The 14479-nt window shown below is 34.1% G+C and overlaps 1 protein-coding gene across 1 annotated transcript; it reads right to left on the bottom strand.

Moving 5' to 3' along the window:
- Positions 1 to 760: 760 nt before the first annotated feature.
- On the bottom strand, positions 761 to 11159 carry LOC104108631 (AP-2 complex subunit mu-like). The gene is made up of 13 exons (XM_009617712.4): positions 10909 to 11159; positions 10286 to 10463; positions 7837 to 7927; positions 7610 to 7704; positions 7328 to 7417; positions 7189 to 7237; positions 6958 to 7096; positions 5881 to 5997; positions 4301 to 4391; positions 4080 to 4222; positions 1488 to 1602; positions 1315 to 1359; positions 761 to 1236 (listed from the first exon to the last, which is right to left on the bottom strand). Exons 1-13 carry the CDS (start codon positions 10989 to 10991, stop codon positions 1156 to 1158), a joined length of 1317 nt encoding a protein of 438 aa, XP_009616007.1. The 5' UTR covers positions 10992 to 11159; the 3' UTR covers positions 761 to 1155.
- Positions 11160 to 14479: the final 3320 nt, after the last annotated feature.

Below are 14479 nucleotides of genomic sequence, written 5' to 3'. Positions count from 1 at the left end.
TTAAAAAAATTATAAATATTAATTAATAATCTGAGAAAAATAATAACCAACTTACTATCATAAATCAAACTATAAATAAAATATATAAAAAAAGATCTTATCGTGATCATTGTATATAATTTAAATCATTCGAGAAGTCATTTTTATTTTGAAGACATTTCAAGCTCTATCAATTTTTTTCCTAGAATTTGAATTGCACATTTCAAACTCCTCACATGTAAAAACTTGGAACACCGACACATTGTGCTGAAGTTTTCCCGTACTTTAGCTAAAAGTACTTTTGTCCAGATTTTACTTCTACATTAAAAGATAGCTAAATGTTGAATAGTTTTGAAATGGTGGCTAAATATTAAATAGCAATTGGGAAAGTGGCTATTTGCCCAATTCTTCCTGGCTAATCGCATGTATTTCATAGTGTTATTTATAGCCACTTTGTCTGTTAAACTAGGTATTGTCTTTGAAAATGTTGCTCCTTGAACCACTGTTAATAATGTAAAATGTTTTTCATACTTTGTTTTCTAAATCATTTTGAAGGTTACAGTTTTAAGAATTTTAACAACATAACATACCTCCAAATAATTGAATAAATAAAACCAAAATAAGATTCATTAAGAAAACACAGAGTCCAATAATGTATGATAATCCATAGATGATTGAACCAATAGAACAAATTTCAATTAATGGAAGGTTAAATTTGCTCAGTAAACATATAAGATAAGAAAGAAAAATGATGGGAAGAAATTGTGGCTGCAGAACCAAATTACTAACAACAGCTTCTAATTCATTTCCAGGAACCAGACATGATATAGTAATTTGTGTGGGGAACAATATCAAACAAACCAACAATAGAAACAACAGGACTATGCCAGCTTTAACTAAAGGCTTCTTCTTAGTCCTCATAAAGAACTCACCACAACAAAAAAATTAGAGAAAATGATCAAGCTCGGCCTCAATCCCAAACTAGTCGGAGTCAGCAAAGGAACGAAACACGAGAACTCTCTAAAGGTCATCCATCCTAGTACTACACTCGCCCAAGCACATTTAAAGTATAGAATCTGGTGCGTAAGTGCTGGTATGATTGCATCCTTCGAACATATTACTTTAACACTGGGCATCAATCTACAACCGCCTCAAACTCACATAAGCTGTTTTATCTTAGCACCTTATCTCATATGAACCAGCTTTAGTGATGTAACGAACCCATTCAACTGTGTTGTAGCCACTCTTCTCCCACACCTGCACGGAGCTAACCACATGAAGCTGAATTTCATACCAAAGAAAAGCACTATTGAATTGTAATTTTGCCAAACATACCTTGAGAAACCGAACACGCAATCCAGATGCTGTAAACATGGGAACCTGCATCGAACAAGGAACTGGTAATGAGCTCTCGAACAAATAGAATAAACCACAATAAAACAAGTTATCATGCCAAAAATACAAACTGTAGAGGAACACAGTTATCATGTGGTAGGGCAAATATTTACCTGAAATTCCATCTGAATTGGCGGCCGAGTCAAGGACTTCTTCTCTGTAATTGTCGAAATTAACTCAACCTCAGCACTCAATGTCGACTCAGTTTGCCCCGGAAATTTTCTTATCCTGCACCACATTGTCCATATTGAAAATTCTATTCTCGGAAAAACTAGATTTAATGCAGAAGAATGCAGCAAAAACAGATAACTGTGTTCCGAACAATAATGATCATTGTATAATTAAGTTGTATTAACAATAAACTCCTAGATACAGAGAAAAATGAAAGTAAAAACACTTGTATGCTCGACAATGACCTGGAAATCTGAAGTCGTATATATATTGAAATATAAGCATAAAATAGAAGAATTCGGAAGGAAAAAAACAGCACAGGAATTTTCAAGCAATTGAGCCATCTATTACTACATAAATCCAGGACCTAGTGAAATGATCCTCCTTTTGCCAGATTATCTGATCTTACACAACTGATCTTAGGTTAATTCAATTCCTCCAATTAGTCACAATGGGACGAGAAGTGTAAACATTGGCTTCTCCTACTCTCCCTGAAGTTGTAACAAAGTGTGCACTTGGAGGCAAGCAACTCATGCAAAGAAAATACCATATTGTTCTTAATAGAGATGAGCTACATTCTACATAAACAAATTTACTAAGACGAAACTGTACGCACTACGCAATTCTACTTGCTACAAAGAAAGCATCCATAGGTATAGATTGTGTAAATACCTGTGATAGCATGTGCACACAGACATTATACATGAGTAAATACAGATACATGTGATAGGCACACCCTAAGCTAATGGTTCGGCAACAAATAATTCAATTGCTCCAGGTTGAACAAAATGGAGCAGTACTAACCGTGCATTATTATCTAGAGATGAAGAGTTTCGGAAAACAAGCTCCTTAATTGTGGGTAGTCATTTTCAAAAACATTAACACGGTGAAAAACAAAGAGATTAGATGTGGAAACTTACAGATTAATATGGACGAGAATATCTCCCCATCCAAATAATTGTTGTTTGTGTTTTTTTAGTTTTTTTTTGCATTATACATACACAAACATGTACTAGATTTCTCAGCGCTTTAATTGTGCTTAGCGCTATAAGCCCTATTAAAACTTGGCGCTTCTCTGTTCTTTTAGTTTTGACAACACCAAGTAGCAGATAGTAATAAAAACAGATTTTTTCTATCGGTTAGTAATAGAAACAGATCTGTAAAGTTTAATTAAGTGACTATGAATGTTGCTAGGGTGCATTTTCAAAAAAAAAAAAAAAAAATGTTGCTAGGATGATCCAAGATATTCTGCTGGTGGGAGAATTTGAAGTGATGAAAGAGATGTGAATTTCTATGCATAATTCGGTTGAAGAACCGCACAAGTCAAAATGATTTCATTAATAACCCAACAGGCCGATGCCATAAATATATACAATATGGACATTTAGGCTATTTTTCACCTCCTAACAACCCTACACGATTATGTCTACAAAGCGTATCCTCTTTACACCAAAGGCACAAGAGAACAAACTCTTTATATTTCTTAGTTTTATTTTTTTCAATCCATTGAAATATCCTTCAATTCCTTTCATTCCATTCTTTTTTCTAAGTCACAATTCCTTTCATTCCAAATTGGCAAAAATGACATGCTGGCCAAATCTGAAGCTCCATCTCGGGGATTTTCCAGAAGCAACTAATGGATACAACTATGTTGATTACTGAGAAGACTAATATATTTGAGATTGACTCCTGATTCCACAAACACCAGCTCAAATAATAAACAATTATGGCTAAAGACACAATAGCATCTGTGAGATCACCTATAGCAACTTAAGAAAGTATGTGGTTCAAGCCTCCAGGACTTTGGCCTAGTGGTAAGAGCACACCTCGGGATGCGTGGTTTAGAGGCACGTCACAGCTTTGATCAAAGCCTAGTATTCAAGTGGAGAAGGTAGAGGGGCGGGCCCATTATCCACCGAGTTTCGAACCGTGCGACACTACCCATCGAGAGTTTCTCGGTTATTAAAAAAAAGTATGCAATTCAGACCACTCAGCCATGCAAAAGGCAAGCCAATCAAGTCAGATGTGCTAGAAGATGAATTTACCAGAATCTACAGAAAACCTGCACACAAAATATTATCCCAGTTTCTATACAAGGTAAGACTAATCCAAATCAGCTCATTTCAATATTTTCACAATAAATTGATTCATTTGTAATGGAGTACATCCTTAAAAGGATTTTTAATTGACGAACAGAGTTGTCCTTCCCTTTATAGTGTCTGATACACGGAACTTTAGAACCCCCTTCAATCCCCCATTTCTTGAGGAGGTAAGGAACGCCGAAACCTCCATGTAAATTTTATTTGCTAGTGATAAAGAGGAGGATTCCATAAATAAATAAAAACCAAAGACATCAAGCTTTTTAATTGAAGAAACAGACAGATTAATCAAGTTTCAATAATATGTCAAATTTGCAAAGGTATCTGGTCTAAAGGTGAGTCAGATGAAAAAGAAGGTTTGACCATATCTTCAAGAAATAAATCAAATGGAGGTAAAAAATTATGCCAACCATGATTAAGCCATCGCATACTCACTTCCACACCAAACAGTCAATGGCTGGATTATACTTTGCTCTCCCTGATGTCACCTGGAAGCTTGTTTTTGCAGTTTGCTTTGGGACTGGAATTTTAATGACAACTCCCAGAGCAAACATTTTTGCACCAAACACACTCTTAACCTGAAAAACAACACAAGGTTAGCAACAGTAAATCAAATAAGACAGATGCTTCGAATTGAAATACATTCCATATCAAACCTTAACATTCACTTCCATACGTGTACGACCTAATTCCTTGATAGTTGGTAATACCCGGAAAGGAAGATTTACTCCTTCAGTAATACGGTACCTGAAGATAAACAAATTTCAGGTGCTATTATATAAGAGTATGGCCATAAATATGAGTATAATCTGCAACTTCTTCCAAATCAAGGTGCCTACATATTTTGAGCCTAAAAGCCCAGACACAATCCTTATAGACTGGTCATAACTTTCTAAATGATAAAAAATATGTAGATGATATATAGAGTGGAGACTTGCTCGTCACTTTAAAAGGTTACACTATTTCAATTTAAATTGCTCAGAGATAGAAAGGATTTTTTTCATATACTTCTCTCAAATTGAATATTCTGTTAGAACTTTCAAACTGTTATATAATACTTTTAACTTTTCCCAACTTATTTAGAGTTTGGAACACAAATGATTACTTACGAGTGGGGACATGAACAGATTGGCAGCAATAGGAGGAGAAAGAATACTTTTGATTTGTTGGGATATTGGAATGTAGCTAACAGGACCCATCAAGTTCTTGAATGCATAAAACTAGAAGTAAATATTCCATTTTTAGGAGAAAAGGACATTAATTTGAGACACCAAATAATAGAAACCAAGACATTCAGTTTTAAACAAAATCAGAGCGGTTTGAGTTTCAATTATCTTGGTAATAGCAAAAGAAGATACTAAATGCACTTTAAAATCCCTGAGTGTATATTTCGCAGTGAAAAGATCAAATCATGATTCAAACTTAAATTCTTTGCAGCTGTGAAAGGTATATATATATTGACTTTTGCAGAATAATTAAAATATTCTACGAGGTGTCTAAAAAGGAAATTTGTTATAAAATAATAAAAGGAGATGGAAGGATATAGAGAGAGAATTGTAGAGATTCTTATTATCAAGAATATTGATGCATTGAGGTAAGAAAGCCTCCAATTTATAGGAGAAGAAAATCTTGTTCTAGAAAAGAGTGCTAACTCTTACGGAAAGAATTCAAGCTACCATATACTTTCTTTCCTTCTTGGAAACTTTTCTTTCCTTCGGGCTGGTGGATTAGTCATGGTGCTCACAAACTGGGTGGGACACCACCGTTATTAAGAAAAAAAGGGCAGTCCGGTGCACTAAGCTCCCGCTATGCGCGGGGAAGGGTCGGACCATAAGGGTCTATTGTACGCAATCTTACCCTGCATTTCTGCAAGAGGTTGTTTCCACGGCTCGAACCAGTGACCTCCTGGTCACATGGCAGCAATTTTACCAGTTACGCCAAGGCTCCCCTTCACCACCGTTATTAAGAAAAACAGCATTAATAATAATAGTAACAACAATAACGGACTTCTTACCATGACATACCGAAAACAATTTCTGGGACAGACACACTTGATAGTTGTGCTGCCATAGTTATTGTACTATTAATCTAATTTGACATGAAGCAACACTTCAAGGACGTTCAGATTTTTACTACTAGAACAAATGAAGAACTGCAGTTCAGCCTTCTGGTTTGAGATGAGAACAAAAAATAGCGCCCAAAAAACAACGATGAACAGAAGGAAGTATGAACTTACTTCATCAATTCAAATTCACCATCAGGTGGTACAAAGCTGACAGTCTTTTCTGAGTTGAATCTTGTCAAATTTACACACTGGTGGAAAGTAACGTCATCGAGCTCAATCGTTTTACCGCTGCACCGAGCGGCAGAGAAATATACCGTGTTAAAAACAGAAATAACTATCTAAACATGCAGCCGCTGAAACTAATATGGAGTCCATACAGCTAGATAATCACAAAGTCTGAAGACAGTTAGCATTACAAAACTGCAGAAAATGGAGAACCAACTGAAAAAAGCAGAATGGCATGAAGTGAACTGTTATCTTCACTCTTTAAGGTTATAAGGTTAACTGATATCAGGTAACCCTTAGAAAATTTACAAACACATACTCAAAGGCACCTGCAAAAATAGATGCTCTATACTTGTAAGATCCTATAATCCACCAGAAATCCCACTTTCATGTAATGCAATAGAACTGCCAAATTCTCAGGCAATAACTATTACTACGTCTATGTACTATAGCTTTTAAATCTTAGGAATCGTGAAACAGTTATATGTAGAAAGTAGCACATTTTACAAGTAGTAGAAGCCTCTTTCTTCCATTCAAAAGCATTTATTCTTTTCTGAAATATTCAAGAGGATACCATAACATCCGGTGTAGGTTAGGTAGTGTATGTCTCACCTATAAAGATATATTACCGATCTCGTAATACACGATTATTACTCAGAAGAAAAATGCTGAACATATAAACCTACTGTCAGTGGACGATGCACAGACCTACCAGTTTCAGAAGGTTGCTATTAATTCCCTAAAACTACTCATCCCTCGTTCCATTTTTTAGCATTAATGTTCTTTCCACGACGAGGTGCTATGACAGGGAAAGAAAAAGTTCAATTGGTTCGTGTTTGAGGAGATCAAGTCTAGACTTTGAAGAACTAAAAGAACCAAACTCTCCAGGAAAGAAATGGAATGAGTATGGTAACCTAGAGTTCACAAACATTCAAGTGACCTTTCCTGAAACAACTAGCTCAACAAGGTATGTCAGACTGACATAATCACAACGGATGAAACACATAATTATGCAGACACTACCTCTTAGTAGGACGGGACTTGAGCTGTGACTCTTTCTCAAGACCAATTTTATCATTTAAGCCCAACTTCAGATCAGGCATTCCAGAAAGGAAGCATTTCATGAGAATTTTCCCAGTTACATCACAACGGAGGACACTACCTGCAAATGTTATATATCAATCGAGAACCAAAAATGGAAGAAAAATAAGAGAAGAATGAAAAAAACATCCACCAAACTACAAAACTTTATACCTTTCGAAGACATAAGGAGATTAACACTTTCCACAATATCCAGAAACACCTGTTGAATGTAAGAAGTTTCATCAAAAACCCAGGTATACTTGGGAAGATAAAAGATCTAAGAGATTAAGAAAGATAGCAAATAAACCACCTCATTCTTCTTATAATGAAGACCCTCCCTGCGCCAACCAACTGCACCAGTAACTTGTAATGTTGCATTTGGAACTGGCTTATCTACATGCTGCAGGATTGTGTGCAATTGTGAAGGGAGAAAGGGATAGATATTATACTCAAAATTCCTCTTTTCTCTCATTGCCATGATATATCTCAAGAATGAATTTTATAAATGTAAATCAAACAGAAAGATTAATCTCAATCTACTTTTCAACCCGCTTTGGTCATAATATGGAAGCAAGCACGTAAAATAACTAACCTTGGATGAGAAGGATGACCGAACACCTTCCTGAGTAATATAGAGTTTCAAGATTTCAGGTGAAAGATTTTGAGGGTAACCGAAGTCCATAATTTCTGTGTTTTTATACAAACAAAGAAAAAAATCAATTACTATTATGCACATAAAAGGTTATTCCATAAAAAAGGTTTTCGTTTGTCAAACCCAGATAAGAAATGTCAGAAACTAAATAATTATGAAAGGCTTACCGTCCAATAGCTCATAAATCAAAACAAAGTTATTACGAATGGCATCTTCATCAAAGGCACCACCAAAATATGATTTGAATAATGTAACAGCCTGCGAGAGAATTGGAGATTGCAGTTCTATTAATCATGTGGTAAAAACGAATCACTTATAGAACAACAAACAGAAAAACACATTTAGGCAATAAAGTCATGGTTATGCCATTATGTTTCTAACCTCCATTTCTTATGGAGTACCAGAAATGCTCCTTTATAAGACAGATTGTATTAGTACATTTAAGGAAAGGTCCACTAATTCTATATAACTAAAGCATTGGAAACTATATCGGTACCGAAATGCTTCTTATCCATAAGACAAATACATTTTTTGATAAGGTAAATAATTTTTTTAATAATGGGTTACAAGCAGTATACCAAAAAGTAGAGAATCTACAACATAATATGATTTTCTATGAACAACACCAAATCTTCTATGCAAACTGGAGCTCTCCGAGTGCCCCAAAAAGAAACAAGGAAAAAGAGGCTATTCCTCAAATATACATCTTTGTTCGCTGCCCCTTCAAAAGCTCTTATATATTTCTCCATCCGCAAGACCCAGATGAGTGCCAATGGCACAAGTTCCACGCTCTCAGAAATCTCCTTCTAAAAGTCCATCTAGCGAGTGCATCCTTTTACTGTGCTCATTGAATCCTGAAGCATCTCAACATCTCACAGCACGGGCAAGTATCCACTTGACAATGTAGGAGGAGGAGATCAACATCTTCACCTAATTTGCACATAAAACACTAACAAACGTATGCAATCCTCCTTTTACTAAAATTTTCGGCTCTCAGGATTGCTCCTCACACTGCCAATCAAGTAAAAAAGCACACCTTTTTTGGTGCCCTGGGAATTCCAAACCGATAATTGCAGAAAACTCGATTCTTCCCTCACTAAGAGTTTATGATACGACTTCAGTGAAGACAATTCATCGCTTCCTGCTCCTCATCTCCATTGAATAATGTGTGATGTACTTAGCTTGTAAAGCATTTCAACTAGACCTTGGAATTCATCAACTTCCCAGTCTTGAAGGCTCCTCCTCCACCCCCCCACCTTGTAACCTTTGGATATGTCGTACTATCGGCTCCTTCTGGCTTGAGAAGCTGCAAATGTTCGAAAATGTGAGTTTCAAAATCTGTGACTCCAAAGCTGATTTTACTGCCATCCCCGACCTTGAAAGTTATGTTGCCGATGAAATCTTCCATCCCTACATAATATTCCTCCAAAGTCCACACTCAAAAGAAGTGTGATATTTTTAGTCCTCCATCCCCATTCCACTACTCCATACCTTTCCACTATCACCTCCCTCCATAGAGAATCTCCATAACCAATATCCTTAGAGCCTTATTGAAAACTATGCGATGTTTCACCCCTAGACCCCCAGTCCCCAAATTCCTTTGGAGACATAACATCCTCCCACCTTACTAAGTGGAACTTTCTCTCCCCATTTGTTGAATCCCATAGAAAGTTCCTATGAAGCCTTCCCAATTTACCTAAGATATTGGCTAGTGCATTAAGCAAAGACATGAAGTAAGTAGGAATGCTGACATAGTGCTCGTATATTGGTACTTCTTTCCCCCCTTTGGGAAGGTACCTCTTTTGTCGGCCTGCTAGCCTTCCCTCAACTCTCTCAATCACCGAGTTCCATACAGTTTGGTCTTTGTTGGGAGCACCCAAAGGTAAATTGAGATAAGCAGTTGAAAGAGCTCCAACCCCGCAATTGAGCAGTTGTGCTAGATCTTCAATATCGCCACATCACCTATCAAAATGATCTCACACTTCCTAACTACCTGGAACCACATAAGAATCTACCTCAGATAACTCAGCCGGTTAATGTCTACATCACAGAACTAAAGTGATGTCTACTTCTCGTTATGGAACCTCAATGAGCGTTGCCCCTCAGGAAACCACCTCCCACTTCTCTATCCATCATTGTGCTCAAGGCTTCCATTACCTGAATGAAAAGCATGAGATGTAACGGATCCCCCTGTCTCAATCCCCTCAAGTACCCAAAACAACACACGGGCTGCCATTCACTAAGATTAAAAATCTGACTGTGGATATGCAAAACTTTATCCCATAAGACAAATATATAAAACTGCTCATTTGAAAAAGGTTTCCTTTTAATAGCAACCAAAGACTACTATTTGTCACTTTAGTGAACCTAAAAGAAAACATAGCACAACTCCATATTACCCAACAAAATACTTCCCGTCTGTAACTTAACAGCAAAAACCGGATGTTCAGAGTGCAAAAATGTACCTTCTCCAATAACCTCCCCCCCCCCCCAAAAAAAAGAAAAAGAAAAAAGATAAGATGAAAGCTTTCCTAGCAACAAATAAACAGCAGTGCTTGAGACTGGAATCATCAGTAAGTGCACAAGTAAGATTCTGATAAGCAAGACGAGAGTTACCTCAACAACAAACTTGAATGCACATGCAACATTTGCATTGCTGCTAACAACAATCACAATATAGACATTGCTAATTCTCATGTACAAGAAAGAGCAGCCTCCGATCTGCCGGACAGGACATGTACCAAGTTCTTTTGACTGCATTATATGCATCCGGAAAGCATCTACCATATTCCCTCTGATAAAATTTAAAAAGGTTTATAGTTAAATGAGAAACATAACAGAGAAATGTAGTGAGTTATGACTTCAGTGAAGTGAGTTTGTACCAAAAATACAGATATTACATTAGTTATACAGCTAAACCAAAATTTAAACATGGTCAGAGTCGTAAAAAAGTTTGCTATAGCATTGCAAAATTTTACACAGGGAGCAGTACTTACAGTTAGGCAAAATTTTATATCGTATTAATTTTTCTTATACAGCAATACAAACAATGAAAAAAGGTTCCAACTTTGAGCTTACAGCACCATACATTACAAAAACCTTTCGAGCAGCAAACTCTAATTTATTCATCAAAATTCAAAAATCAACAATTAATTCTCTTAAACTAATTCTATAAATCAAAATAAACTAGAAATGTGTCAAACAAATAACTAAAATTGGGCAAAAAAATGAGAATATACCCAACATCATCGCGATAAAGGCGGTTAATAAGTACATCGCCACGAAGATTCAAAAAGTATATTGCTGAAGCCGCCACTGGCATGGCTGCTAATCAGAAATGATCCAAGTTTACGATAATAGCCACCAAATCAGATCAAAATTTGAGATTTCTAGGGTTTTCCAGGTGATTTGGGGGGGAAATGTTGTTCGATTTGGGGAAAGAAACTGTTTTGATTAAAAAAAATATGAAACGAAATGAAAATTCGTTGTTGAGATCTTAATTGTGCTTTTTGATTATTATAACGCATGTGTTCAATTCGTCCGATGAGCTGGTTTTTACATTTTACAAATGTTTACGAGGAAACACATTTTGGTAATTTCTTAGCGTTAAATTTAAGGAGGAAAAATCCTCATAATATATTTAAACATGATCAACTTGAAAATAACAAAAAAATTTGCATTTTTCTTCGTTAATAATTCATTAGTTAATAATATTAAATAAGATGACATATTTTTTATAACGTAAGAAAAAAAATGTGTCATTAAAAGTGTACCTGAAAATATAGAAATAAATATTTTTAAAGGAGTACCAATTATATCTTTTCTTTTTATAGACTTTTATCATTAAGTGCTAGAATTAAAGGTAATTGTTTTAGCAGTTCCAGTTTGAAATGTTTAGTTGACATTCAAAATAATCTTGGAGACTTAAATGGTCAAGTTATTACAGTTTGAATAATAATACCGTAAATTTTAAATTGGCTATCATTTTCTAATCAAATTACTCTTTTCTTGTTACATATATCAAAAAACGTAATAAATTTATTATAATATTGTAAATTAAGCCGAAATAAGTTTTTACTAAATGAGAATAACTTAATTAACAATTAATAAATGTAAGTCAATGTTTTGGTTTGAAATAACATAGTAATATTTACATATTAGCCTTTTGTAAGTAATTTTGTATTATGCTCGGTTATAATAGTTAATTATTTAGCTTGCTCTTATTTTTATAGATTATTAAGGAAAAGAAATTTTGTAAATAATTTTGTATTGTGCTTGGTTATAATAGTTAATTATTCAGTTTGTTCTTATTTTTAAAATAAACTATTAAGGAAAAGAAATTTTGTAAATAATTTTATATTCTGCTGGTTATAATAGTTAATTATTCAGTTTGTTCTTATTTTTAAAATAAACTATTAAGGCAAAAAATATTTACTTGCTTCTAAACATTACATAGTTAGTATAATATTTAATTAGGGTAGCCGGGAGAATTGGATGTTAGATGATAATTATTAATAGTAGCTATTTAAGTGGGACTCCCATAATCATTCTAATAGAAACATGTATAGAAGAATGTGTGGAATGACAAATTTACGCGGGCCCTATTGATCATAATAGCCTTTAACCTTGCTTGACCTATAAATTGCAAAGGAATTTTTTCGTTCCTATACAATATTTGAAACTTATTTATCAAAATTATCCTAATTTTGTATATTATCCGCCTTAAATAAGGATGCTTACAATTTATATACAATCTATTATTAGCGTCTTAAATTAAGGGATGCAGTTATTCTCTAGCGCCTCTTTCCGTGCACAATCTATTATTAGTGCCTTAAATTAAGAAATTTTGTTACATTCGAGTTTATAATCCAAAAATATTCAATTGTGATCACAAGCAAATTAAAACGATCCAATGATTCTCACAAGTCACAAACATAAAATTTGCCTCATTTGCTGGATGGGGATGCATCTGAGCATAATTTGAACTATAAATTTTTATCATATTCGAGTTCTAACAAGTATTACTAAAGTGTTAACCAATAGCCATTACAACAACACATATCAGGCGCTAAAAATATTTAGTGATCCAGCAGTGTCAACTTGAATATGTCTATTCTTTCTGTCATAATCTTGTTGGGGGAGGGGGTACACATACTTGGTAGACTAGATGGGGCATGCTTTTTTTCCCTTCTTTTACAAACTTAATGACAATATTTCAATTTAGTTGGGGCGCTTTTAATATAAAATTCGAAATTTTTTCACCCAAATCATTCAGTTCAATCAATATTCAAGTTTTTCCGTTCAAACAAATATGAATCACTGCACATGAGTCGATTTTGAATTCATTATCTACTTTTCTTTCCTTAATAAATCAATTGAGAAAAAGAACAATGTATGGTACATCATCATACAAATTAAAAATAAATTTCGTACAAATTTAATGCAAATTTGAATATCTACAATAACATATATAGTAAAAATAAATTTCATACAACTAATTATATATTATACAACTTATCTACAACTTTCATACATTATTTATACCCAGTTAAATATAACTACAATATCATACAACTTAACTATAATTTTTATACAAATTTATACAATATGTCTTTTGTATATATTTTGTATCTGATTTGTATATATTTTGTATGTTGTGTGTGCTTCTTCCTCTCTAAAATTCCAATCAAAACTTACTCTCTTAATACAACTTTGATACATATCAATAACTTTATGTAAAAAGATAGTATTGATAACCTAAATATAAATTTTATACAATGATTCATACATTATACGACTATTTTTCAACTTTCATTCAACATTCAAATAAGAAAATATATATAACTACAACATAATACAATTTACATACAATTATATTACAACTTTACTACAATTTCGTAAGTATATTGTATGTCATGTGTTCTTCTTCTTCTTCGAGTTTCAATCTGAAATTCAGCCAAAATCAAGTATAATCTTCACCAAAACACCCTCAAAATTGAGATATAAACTCCAAATAATATTCCCAATTATTTGCAACAACACCCAATCCAAACAAATTATGGTTTTTGAAAACCCAAATTCGATTTCAAAGCTTCAAAGTTTTTTAATGGTTGTCAATGGTGGAGAGTCAAACACCTTCAAATTTTATAATCCTATAAAGAATTAGGAGAGATTAAAGTCTCTACATATGTTATAGCCCAACTAAAGTGAAGTGAATCCTCAGGCTTTGCAATTTTAACTTCATTGAGCATTCGTCTTTTCAAATCATAAACTGATATTCCTTATGAGTCTTCAGGCTTTGCAAGAGAGAGACAAAGACAGAGAGGGAGATGAAGAGAGAGAGAGAGAATGGGCAATTATAAAGGGATAAGGAAATAACTGATATTCCTAATTCAATTCCTAATATAAAGGGATACTCATTTAAAACTTATTTATATATAATTGGTAAATTGTATATGACCATGTAATTAAATTAAAACTTGAATAGGGAGAGTAATAAGGTTTCAATAGTGTATAGGAAGGTAAAAATCCCAATTGCAAATTCAATGGAGCCTATTGTTGCAACAAACTCACACGTGTTCCTCAAACATTAAGTGTTATGGCAAGTTGTAAGATAATTTTGGGCTAGGCGGATATGTTGATCACGAGTTACTTGGTTATTCCCACTTATAATATAGGTATAGATATAGATTTATCTTAAAGTTTATGATCATTTGAATAGCATCGCATAAAATGAAATAAAAAGGTAACATGGTTGGAATAGTTTAGTGATTTTGTTATATTTAGATAAAACTGAGTGATCCTTTTTGC

Source organism: Nicotiana tomentosiformis, chromosome 12 (genome assembly GCF_000390325.3).
Source record: "Nicotiana tomentosiformis chromosome 12, ASM39032v3, whole genome shotgun sequence".
Taxonomy (NCBI): domain Eukaryota; kingdom Viridiplantae; phylum Streptophyta; class Magnoliopsida; order Solanales; family Solanaceae; genus Nicotiana; species Nicotiana tomentosiformis.
The sequence above is the reverse complement of the archived record's forward strand: the minus strand, read 5'-3'. Positions and strand labels throughout refer to the sequence as shown.

Excerpts from the sequence above, each read along its gene's own strand:
- LOC104108631 (XM_009617712.4), bottom strand. The coding sequence starts at position 10,991 with ATGCCAGTGGCGGCTTCAGCAATATACTTTTTGAATCTTCGTGGCGAT. Across the intron at positions 7,928-10,285 it reads CATTCAAGTTTGTTGTTGAG|GCTGTTACATTATTCAAATC; the intron begins GTAACTCTCGTC and ends ATTCTCTCGCAG. Across the intron at positions 1,360-1,487 it reads CAATTCAGATGGAATTTCAG|GTTCCCATGTTTACAGCATC; the intron begins GTAAATATTTGC and ends TGTTCGATGCAG.